The sequence below is a fragment of the Populus nigra genome, chromosome 6 (assembly GCF_951802175.1).
Source record: "Populus nigra chromosome 6, ddPopNigr1.1, whole genome shotgun sequence".
Taxonomy (NCBI): domain Eukaryota; kingdom Viridiplantae; phylum Streptophyta; class Magnoliopsida; order Malpighiales; family Salicaceae; genus Populus; species Populus nigra.
This window is the reverse complement of record NC_084857.1, coordinates 16,117,903-16,130,158: the sequence shown is the minus strand read 5'-3', so window position 1 is coordinate 16,130,158 and position 12,256 is coordinate 16,117,903. Positions and strand designations below refer to the sequence as shown.

Below are 12,256 nucleotides of genomic sequence, written 5' to 3'. Positions count from 1 at the left end.
TTTACTAGTTCTTAGATCCTTAGGTACATACAAAATCTAATGTGTGCATGTTCCTTTCTGCACAAACTTCCATTTCTGCCTCTTATCATCAACGATTATCGTATTCAGAATTTTCTGTTCAGTTCGTTCACTCTTTTTTATATAGCATCCTCGACCACTGAAGTCCATCTTTTTTTAAGTTATTGTATTCCCTTTGATTCAGCTTTCATGCATTAAATTAAACTAATTTTTTCAATGTTGTACAAAAATCAAATATATGTATGAAGACAGATGATTAGACATGTGAGTATATACATGTATAATTATGCAATATTATAAGGACATGGAAAACATGCAATCATACTAATACAAAAATAGAGTAAACTCACTAGTAAATACACGCACTAGGTAAATAAATCAACGTGTCCAAAATTTTTTTCACCCATAATTTATTTAAATCATGTTAATATTAAAGAGTTTATATTGGAGATCAAATTCCAACAAAATTTTAACCATAAAAATAAGTGGAACCTAAAATTTCCAACATTCAATTCTATAAAAAACAAATTGCCAGAAATAACCACGACCATAATTGTCAAACACAATAAAAGACTCGGGTTATTAGGCTTTCGAGTTAACTCACAGATCACTTGGTCAACCTGAATCAAATTTTTATAAACAAAACAACTTTGAGTTTTTTTAAAAAAATCTCTTAGTTTTTATTTATTAGGTTTAGTGAGTCAAGTCATACTACTAGGCAGATGTAATTAGATCAATATTAAAATCTATGGACTCTAATAACTAACAATAACAATTAAAAAATAGCACACCGAGTTCCATGTATTCTCGTATAAATCAAGATTTATGTTAGTATAAATAAAAGTTTGGCTTGAGCTGTCTCTCAGTTAACATCCTTATAGGAAGAGAAGCAAAAACACCATTAGAGACGATAGATCCATTTTCAATTAAAAAAAATAAAAAAACAAGCCGACCTACATTCCTTTACTTGATTTTTTCTTCTAATCTACACTAATTATTTTACAATTAAGGGTAGTGGTTTTCTAAGATTAAAAAAGATTTTTTGGTCTAAGAATTTTTTTGCCTAGCAAACAATTCCCAACTTTTAATTCTACAATTGAATTTAGCACGATGTTTCACAAATATCAGTCTCAAACCAGGGTCTCTCTTGGGTCTTGGATATCATTAACAAAAAAAAACACCAATAAAAGGAAGGTAAAACTCAATTTATCTTGATTGGAAAAGTGATTTTACACCTTTTCCCTCAACAAAAAAATTGGAGGAGCTGGTTTTAAGGGGTAAGATGATCTTTTAATGGAATCCATTTATTATTCTATAGTTATTAAGGGACAACTTGATCCTTTTATTTTTATTTTTATTTTTGCACAATAAAATTACTAGCATACCATTATAAGAAAAAAAAAACACTTAACTTTGTTCTAAGGTATTTTTGCTTTTTTAAGCATAATGTAATGATCCAATTGCCTTTATATTCAAAATTATCAAAGCATGGTTTCAGGAAATTTTGTGTAATTTCATAAAGGATTTTTCATTGTAATTATTTGCTCATAGGAGCCATTTGGTAATTTGATAAAAAAAATAAAAAAATAAAAAAATTGTTGACGTGTGTGTTGCACGCTTCATCATGTTAGTCGTTATGTTGCTTCTAGGCAGTGCCTGCGGTTGAATCTGGCAGTGAAAAACTTCCTTCCACAATGTTATTGGATTCTTCACAGCATCCTCTTTCTCAAGAGGAGGCGCATGATGGTTGTTTCTCGAAGTATTGTCGTCAACAATATTTTGTTCTCTTTTTTCTTTTTTCTCTTCTCCCTTAAAATACAAGTTGACCATTTAAAATTTCAAGATAGTCCACTTAGTTACGTGTATTTGAGTGTTAGTTCCCATTCTTTTGATTTGTAAATTTTGTACTTGGCTCTTTTGTAAGTTTTCAATTTTTATCAATTTAATCCTTTAATCAAAATTTATCTTTTTTTTTTATTTTGATCTTGATTCTTTTTATTTCATACTTTTTTTCTTTCCCTTTTTTGTGAACTTTCCATTGTTTTCAAATTCATCATTTGATAAAAAAAAAATTTAATTTGTTATTTTTTTAATTTGGTTCTCATTCTTTTGGTGGTTTCTTCTTTTAATTATTTTGTGAAATTGATTTTTATTTTCAATTATATTTTTTTAAATGCTTTTGTATAATTTTTTTTTCAAATTCATTATTTGACATTTGATTTATTAAAAATTAGACTTTATAGTTTTTTCAAGTTTGGTGCTTCTGATCAAATGGATGAGGTCACTTGTTTTAAAAGCTAACATGAGTTGACACTGTTTTTTTTACTTATTTTCTTTTTCGATCTTGCTACTTGACTTTGATTTTTGTCACAAAATACGCTTCGTGTTTTTTTTTTCCTTTCTATTAGATTATCACAATTTTATGACCTAACCCGTGAGTTTGGGGGGTTAACGTGGGCTCACACTTTTTTTTTTTGCTTTTCATTACTCTTTCTTCTTTTGGTTCCTTTTATGTGGTTAATTTTTTTTTTTTAATTTCATCTTTCAATATTTTATTTGTTAAGAATTGAATTTCATGAGTTTTTTCATATTTGATGCTTCTAGGCAAATGATCCAGGTCACAGATTTTATAAGCAAACGATGGTTTTTATTTTTTTAAAAAATAGGTTTTGTTATCTTCTTCATTTTCCTTTTTATCGGATTACCTGATCTCATAACCTGACCCCGTGAGTTTGATGAGTTGACCTAGGCGAGTTCGAGCCTTTTTTTTTGTTTATAATTGCTATTTTTTATATCTTTTTGTATGATTGTTTTTTCAATTTTATCTTTCAACATTTGATTAGTTGAAAATTGAGCTTTGCTGTTTTTCTAATTTAGTGTTTCTACTCTAATGACTCGAGTTACAAGCTTAATAAGTTAATATGAGTTGACATCATTTTTTTTTGCTTATTTTTTTGGTTGAGAATTGAGTTTATTGATTGAGCCCGGGTTTGATATTTTGCGGGATATAATTTTGGAACATTAACTTGGGTCTAAAAGATTCACCCCAAGTGTATTTGGTTTTTAATGTTATTAAATTAGAGTTGGTTTTTTTAATGTTGTTAAATTAACCGAAATTATTAAACTCGGTCGATCTAATGACCCCGAGTCTCAAATTTCTTTTATTTTTTTAGAAATTCTAGCATCACTTTAACTTTATTTCTTTTATGTCCGGAAAAATTTGACTATCGATACAAGTATACTTGAGTTATTTTTTTATCTTTTTTTTAATTAATTTTTTTTTAATCTTTGATATTTATTCATTATAATTAGGATTTTTAATTTATTTTAATGTGAATTTTATAATTTTATCATGATATCATACATGTTAATTATTGTTGGCTTAAATTAATCTAAAATGCTTGTCTCATATATATATATATATATATATATATATATATATATATATATATATATATATTATTGTTCAACATGTCACCATTTAATTAACAATTAATCGATGTTACGGGCATACCCTCAACCAACATGTCATTTTATTTTTCATTTAACAAACCTCAACCTTTTTCTTTTCTTTTTTCATTCGCATTCTTTTTTTATTATGGGATTTTTTACTTCCTATTTAATAATAGTAATGTGGCATTCAAGTTCTCTGTTTTTTTTTATTAGACCTTTTTTTCATTCAAATCTATTTTTTTATTGAATTATTTTTCTTTTTATTTAACAAATCCCAACTCTCTTTTTTAACTCTTTTTATTCTTTCACATCCTTCTTTTTTATTGGATTTTTTGCTTTTTATTTAACAATTATAATGCAGTTTTGTAAAATTAACATTCAATAAACCATAAAATAGGTAAAGAAAATATTAAAAAAACAATAAAAGTACAACATGGAAACAAAAAAACACAACCCATAATATTTACTTTTATTTATATATCTTGCTACTTGATTTTTTTTAATTTTTAATTTGATCATTTCATGTTAATTTCATATTAAGTCGATTTAAGATTGATTTTGATATTTTATTTTAATTTGTTTTACATAGAGCTTTAATAATGATGTTAAGAATAAACTTCAAAGTTATTAAGTTAATATTTAATTTAGCAAAATAAAATTTAGTTTTATTAAATTTTCAGGGATCCAATTTTAAACTAAAAAACAAAAAAAGAAGAAAAAAGCTCCATCCATCGAACTAGTATTTCTACAAAACAAGGAGAAGCAAGTATAGGCAAGTCCAAATCAACCATCAGTAGCTTCGCTTCTAGCTACGTTCTGAATCCCTTTAATACCAAGGAGAAATTAAAAACAGCAATCCAGAGCATACTAATAATGTCTTATATACATAAACTGAAATATTTTTAGTCAGAAGTGGGAAAGAACACGTGGCACTTAAATGTTCTACAACTGTTTTTGAAGGCCAGGTTTGTAGCTTCAAAGATGACAGGCAACAAATTTAAAGCACAGAATTAAGAGAATCTTCGGAATAGTAAATAAGTAAGACTGGAACTAACATTGAATGGGCCTATCATAAACAGGAGGTAAAGATGGGCAGTTCTCATTCATGTTGGCATATGGCTCTACGCTGTTATACTCCGGCAACTCCATCTGATACTCGCCGAGAATCTGGCAGAACGGGAGCTGAACATTTCCATTGTTGCACCAGCTTGGCAAACGTGTTTGGTTGTTTTCGAAAATCTTAAGCATGTATGCATCGCGAATCTGTGAGCAGCAATGGGCCATGTCACTTAAAATGTCGAAAGTTAAAGAGAGAATTGTGATGAAGATCAAGTAGAATAAAAAAAGCACTTCTAACTTACAGTAAATTCAGTTACTTGAACAGAGCTGGAAACTGGACCAAATACTCCAGCTGCCTTATACATTGCAAGAATAAAAGCAACACAAGTTGTTGATTGCCCATCACTATAAACCCATTCATCGTGTTCTGGAACAGTAAGTAATTCATCAAAGGCTATGCCGCGCCTTTCTGTCTCACCTAAAATCCCATACAGGTCCAAATCCTGAAAGAAATACCAGGTGAACGCCAAAAGTTGATTACCGAACAAGTATGCTTTAGGTGCACAGCATTTCTATCGCAAAGCATGCCTGTGCTCATTCATTATGAACCAAAAAGTTCAAAATCTGTGGGCTCAGTTCAAACATGCACAAGGATTGGAATCTATATACTTCGATTAGTTTCCTCCATCTGACCTCAAGATTTCTGTATCACCGTATGATTATAAAACTAAATGATAAGAAATTGAAAACATGCAAGTATGCAACAAAGATAGATTCATTTTTGCAATTGGTTCAACAAAGAAGAAAGATAATAAGAGTTGGAACATCATGAGTTTTTCTTTGATCAGTAAAATTTGGAAAGAGAGCTAACACAATACCATAAACAAAACTTCAATCTATGCTTTGATCGGTTGAATTGATTTATTTATTCTGGTTCTTATCATTTTAGTTATCATCACAATTAAAGAGTTCCATATGGATTTTTGGTTGCCCTATCAAACAATATTCTCCCAAACAAGATGAAGCAATATTCATGAGATTGTAGAAGCTGTCTAATAGTGGAAAACATAAATAAACACAAGTAAATATTTTTTTTTTCTAACCCATAAATTAATTGATTAAATTAGTCGTTTCACCATATTTGCTGTTGGCTTAAAACATAACCATCGTAAAACAAGAATAGTAGGTTTATTTGGAATTAATCCCACAAATTGAAGAACTAGGATGACTACAGGTCAGGAACAAGAGCAATACCTCAGTTCCAAGCCGTTTATTTAGAGCTTCATTCCACATATTTGCAGCATATGCTGGCTGCACACGAGTCCACATAGACATGACAGAAATGACCTGAAATAAGGTTCAACTCCTTAAATGACACATGTACTAAATCTGATTCCTGCAGAACGATGAATCATTGCAAAAAAATTCTCCCTTTTCCAGAAGGAAAATCGGTGGTCATATGACATTCATCTTTGAATTCCAGTATGTTAGCAAACTTTTGCTTCAAACAACATATCAACTACACCAATTTAAATTTTATATATCAGCACAGCCTTCAGTTCAAATGCTACTGCAAAGTATGCAAATATGCATATACAACCACTCAACACTCGGCCATAAGCATGTAAACATGAATCCATGACAGCGCACAAACAAAGACCATATAACTGTCATGAAATCAATGTGCTGCCATAGGAAGTATACCACTGCTGGCAACAGAAAAGACCAACCCAAGCAGTAAGCCAACACTCTAATAGTGCAGCATGCATCTCATGTATAATGCAATTCCAGGAGACAAATATGTGTATGTGTATAGACGAGATTTATACCAAGTGAGCATCAAGAGGGGGTGGGTAATTATCAGCTATTGTGTCAATCCAACTAAATATCATATTGTGATAACCGTATGGCTTGCCAGACATGCTTCGAGCATATTCCCAAGCCGCAGTCGAGTTGAACTTTGCACGCACATCTGGATGTAAAGGAAGCAAAGCTATCTGTGGATTAGAACTATCCTTTAGTGACAACTCCCACCACTCCTCCCATGGGATTACCACTATAATCTCTTCACCCTGCCAAGTCATATGAGAACATGCTGTGAGGAGAAAATATTTTTCAAACAGCTAGGAAAATGGTTCGGTATAATATTATAATTCTGAACACCCAAAATCCATTCAATACCATATTTGTATAGTACCTTGGACAGTTTTCTATGCGATGCTTCTACATTTAAACTCTGTTACTTTTGAGCACACAGACCTACCATATTTGTACAAATTCCATAACTAAAAATGCACCATGGTTTCCAATTGACAACCCCATACCTAAAGAAGAAAACTCAACTTTTTCTTCCTGAAGGATAACATTCAAAAATTTTACTTGCTTCTGACAGGCTGAAACATTAATTCAACTTTGCAAATCTGAGATTGTATCAAAGCATCTACAGAATAGTGCTTCTGTGTGCCTAAAAGTGGTACATTTAAGAACATGTGTCAACAATAACAACAGAAATAAAGAAAGTACAACCATATTTTCCAAACAGCATTCTCCATTTTTCTAACTAAAAATTCAGTTATATTTTCCTCGTATATAAAACCATGATTCCCCTTCTAGCCACACAAATGAAAAGGCTAGTGTTCAAGAGAAACAAAAGCAAAAGCAAAATCACAAGTTTTTAAGAAGGCATCATTGACTTGTGAACATGATAAAAACCAGACATTTAAAACAACCTTATGATAGCTTATTCATACTTTTTTCTTCATCTAATCTGCATTCTATGTGATTTAGCACATACCTTTTCATTCTCGTGTCCTGATTCACCAACCCAAAGATTCCCCAGTTCATCCTTCAAGCAAACTGCTGTGTGACCAGCAAATGCACCAGTCACCCATTTCTCCAATGTCTCAAATCCACCCCACCGACCACGAATCTTGGAGACTGCCAAAAAGTCACCAGAATGAACATCATCTGGATTAATGGTTGTGCGCCAAGGCTGAGGTCGTTTCTCAAATGTAGCACCCATGTGCTTTGTGAGGAAAGCTAAGTTAGCATTCTGACCCCACACTGTATTAGAAAACAGAGGCAAGACATCAATTAAAGAAAGCAAGGTCCCCAGCATTCCAGACGGCATGAGAAATACAGAGACACCGTGCTGCTTCACCTGCTCAACCATAAATTTGCATTTTAACTCACCTCTTATGCAGTGAAGTTACCAAAGCTAATAAAATTCCAAAATAGAAACAAGTAATAAATCACATTACATATTCCATCTCAGCAGCTTCTTCCCACGAATCAAATTTCAATGTGTGTTCCCGTGCAGAAAAGTAGTAATCCCAAGTAACTCTGTATGGCGTTGCAAAAACATACAAATCCATACATGTCCAGCTATGCGCCGCAGATGTCTGTAAAGAGAATACAGGTAGGTTAAGCTACATTAAGATATGATCATTCTACTAACTACATTTCCAAGAGTAAACAAACATGCTACAAACTTAACAAACACAAAACCCTATAATTTTTATTTTCCTCAATTCATTCCATTAAAAGCCTTAGAATTAATTAATTAATAGCAAACAAACATCGAAATCAATCAATTAATCAAACAAGAAAAAGACCTTGAGACGGAGAAGGCCGCCGCCCAAGGCAGGATCGTGATCGGAATCAGCGAGGGCGAAGTCGAGGCGAGCTTCGTTGTCGTAAAAGCAAGCTCCTTTCCACTGAAGAGTTCCATTATCAGGAGAAACAGATCCAACAAAATAAGGCAATAAATCAACGGCGCTGTGGAGATTGTTCAAAACCGGCCACGATATCTGGTGAGGCAGCACCGGAAGCACATCCTTAACCCTAAAAGGTACCTTGAAAGCCTCAACATAATAATTATTATTATTATTGTTCGAACCAAAATCTCCTCCTAAAAATAATAATAATAGAATTAAAATTTTCAGCAATTTAATCGTTGGATGATAGAATAATTTAGACATAAGATTGGATTTGGGTTTGGATTAAATTGCAAAGAGAGAAAGAGATTAATTACTGCTATTATTTTTCGTTAAGGATTGTTGATAGAGGAGATTTTGGTTATGATCGATCCATTCTGTGTGTGGGTGAGGAAATTGATATTTGATTGACTTTTTGTTGTTGACGTTGACGACGAGGGAGAGGGAGAGACCACTCCCTTGTTGAGGACTTGGAAGTTGGAATGGAATTTGAGTACGTGGCAGATTTACAGCTCGACTTCCTCTGGTCTCATTATCCTGTTGATAATCTGAAACTTTCTTCTTCTTTGTTTCAACTTTTTTAAGTTTATTACTAATTATTTCAATTGCGCTCCGCAGCATGTTTTTTTAAAAAGAACATTGAATATGCATGTTTTTTTATATAAAAAAATCTTATATGTAACCAATATATATATATATATATATATATATATATATATTTAATTAAATAAATTAAAAATTATCTATATTAATAAATAAATAAAACCATTAATGATTATAATAGCGCGCACGACATCACATGACAGGTTTTTCTCCTGAATTGAAAGGGTTTTAAGATTAATCATAAAATTATGATTGTGAAGGAGTCATCATCTAGTATCATTGTTACTAGAAAACCTATTAGTATGCAAGAGTCTAGATAAGGAAACTATTTGTGCAAGGAAAAAAAGCAACACTCTCAGTGCACTCTACTAAAATTTTAAAGAAGTTGTCATTCTAGTATCATGATTTTTTTAAGAATTTTTTGAACTATTTTAAGGCTTACTTGGCTAAATACTAAAATAAGGACAAATTAAAGCTAAAGAAAAAGGTAGTACAGTGTGTTTGCCAAACACTGCCACTTTTCCCTAAGCAAAAATAGGGTGTGCTAAACACGTTTTTAGGTCTGGCTTGGGCTTAACTCAGCTACATGAGCTAGGCTTATTAGGCTTAAGGCCCAAGCCCATTTTGTTGGGCGGGTAAGCAACTGAAAAGCCCTTTTTATGAAACTCAGCCTATCCACATGGGCTGGAGTTGAAATGGAGGCTAACCTCTTCTTTTTCAACAATCGCCCCAACCTAGTGGTGGAAATTTTCTGGCAAATTGATTGCCAAAAATCAAGTTACACCATGTGTAAACCACTGCACAAGTTTCACGATTTCATACATTTTATCTTCTTAACTCCAACACACACACACACACACAACATTATATTCTCATGCATAAACGTATATCAAAGAAATCGGGGGAAGAAGAGGAAAGATGTTATTTGGCCTGGAGATATTGCTTTCCAAGTAATAACAGTGGGAAGGGGGGCAAAAACAATAGTGGCTCATGGTGTGGATGAGGGAATGGTTGGTGAGGGTTTTTTTTTTTTTTTGCTTCTTAGTTGAACTGGTGGGAGTAGTTATATGTAATTGGAAGGTTTGGTTTCAATTTTATTGATTTGATGTAAGAGGGTGGTCATTTCTCTCTCTCTCTCTTCTCTTTTCCTGGTTTTTTCCCTCCCTTCTCCCTCAATGTTCTTCCTTGTTTCTTCATGAATTTCACCCTTATTTATAAGGGATAAAAAAGGAACATGAGTTTCCTTCTAGACATGAATCTTGACCCTTGATTTGATTGGAAAGGATCCTAACCATTGGTTGGAAAATAATAGCCAGGTAATGCTAATACTAGGTTGTCATAACTGATCAAGTCAACCTATTTGGGTTGACTTTTCAACAGTTCTTTAAGTGGAAAATCGACAAGAATAAAGTTGAAGGTGTAGTACAAGTTCAAGGCTATTAGAGGGTGTATTTGTTATCTTATATGAAGTGTTGGTGTTGCATTAAATGACTATGAAAAAGGTCTCATTGTCAACTTTTTTAGGACCAAATGAAAAGATGACATGTCATTTGGTTATATTTTTCTTTATTAGGCAATGACTGAAAAAACACCATTATGAAAACACGTCGTTTTGGTCAAAATTATGTTGTTTTGGCCTAAATTAAGTCATAAATCCCTCATTTAATTTCAGCCCTCAATCTTTTAAATTGTTCACTTAGGTCCTTAATAGAATTTTAATGTTAAGAATCAATTAAATTTACCCCCTGCAAAGTTTTAAAATGACCTAAGTTTAGCATGTTTTTCAACTTGATCATTGGTATTAGATATTTTTTAACACTTCTAATTTCTTTAATTTCACCTTCATTTTCAATCAAATTAGGTCCCGAATTCACGTGCCTATTGCAAAATGTTATTGGTCTCAGATTTTTTCAATTTAACCCTTAATTAACTCATAAACTTTGATTTTCTTGCAATCTTACCCCTGATTTAATCCAATTGAGTTTGTAAAAATTAAACCTGGCCCTCTAAATTCAAATCTTCTTGAATGAGCTCGAGTCAGGCTTTCAAATTTAAAACATGGGCAAAACACATCGTTTCATTTAAATGAAACAATGTCCTTTCAGTTTTTTGATCTAAATTAGGTTATAAATCCTTAATTTCAACCCTCAATCTTTTAAATGTTCACTTAAGTCCATGATTAAATTTTTATTTTAAAAATCAATTCAATTTTACCTTTGTAATGTTTTAAAATGACCCTATGAGTGTATCGTGTTTGTCAACTTAGTTCTTGGTCTTAAATATTTTCAATTTCATGCTTTATTGAACATCAAACTTCTAATTTCTTTGATTTCACCCCTATTTTCAACCAAGTTGAGTCCTCAAATTAACGTGCCTATTGTAAAAAGGTTCTTGATCTTCGATTTCTTCAATTTAACCTTTAATTGACCCTCAAACTTCGATTTTCTTGTAATTTTACCCCTAATTTCATCCAATTGAGTTTGTAAAAATTAAATCTAGTCCTTTAAAATTTCAATATTCTCAAATGAGCCTGTGTTAGGCAAATTTAATATTTTACCAATTAAGTCCCTAATAAAATTAATTTGATATTTTCAAAGTCTAATTAAGTCCTTGTACTTAATAAATTCTTTTAATTTAACCCAAATTAATTCTTAAACTTAATTAAACCTTTAATTAGGTCTGTAATTGAAATCAAATTAGCCTATTAAAAATCTAATTAAGTTTTCAAACTTGATTTTTATGCAAATTCATTTGATAATCATGTAATTTCACATTGATTCTGTATTGTCTTTTAATCTTGGGTAGAATTAGGTTCTTGGTTTTGTTCAAAATCTTAGTTTGGTTCCTTTATGCGTTTAAAACCCTTTTTAGCTTGTTTTTGCCAAGTTGCCATTCATTTTTTTTCAAGTTTTTTGTTGTTTTTATTTTTCAATTTTTATTGTTTTTAATTTAAAAGGAATTTTTTAGGGAAAACCCAAAATTGAGTTATGACAATTGTCTTCTCTTCATAATGCTTATAATATAAAGTCTCATAAGTTTAGATTGCAAGCCTGTAAAGAAAACAGAAAGAAAAAGATGTGGATTTGTCAAATGAAGAAATGTTTAATCCTTTTCAAAATGTGGGATATTCAAAGATGTCTCTAAGAATGACAGATGTAACAAAAATGTTAGAAAAAAGAGCTTAAAAGGACTTTTAGAAGAAAATAATGTGAAAAACAATATATAAAAGAGATAGAGCTCAAAGGCGCATGACTCGGAAGGAAATAGTATCAAAAGCACTATGAAAAAGAGACAGTGCTCAACGACATGCTATCTAAAAGGTGAGAGATCGATGACATACTTAGAGGGAAATGGTGCCGCAAGCATTGTGTAAAAGAGATAGGGCTTGACAACATATTATTTAAAAG

General features: G+C 31.6%; 1 protein-coding gene across 1 annotated transcript; it reads right to left on the bottom strand.

Moving 5' to 3' along the window:
* Positions 1-4,336: 4,336 nt before the first annotated feature.
* LOC133697157 (uncharacterized) lies at positions 4,337-8,771 on the bottom strand. The gene is made up of 7 exons (XM_062119556.1): positions 8,145-8,771; positions 7,791-7,931; positions 7,325-7,690; positions 6,360-6,602; positions 5,785-5,877; positions 4,833-5,033; positions 4,337-4,734 (listed from the first exon to the last, which is right to left on the bottom strand). Exons 1-7 carry the CDS (start codon positions 8,508-8,510, stop codon positions 4,522-4,524), a joined length of 1,623 nt encoding a protein of 540 aa, XP_061975540.1. The 5' UTR covers positions 8,511-8,771; the 3' UTR covers positions 4,337-4,521.
* Between the last annotated feature and the right edge of the window lie 3,485 nt (positions 8,772-12,256).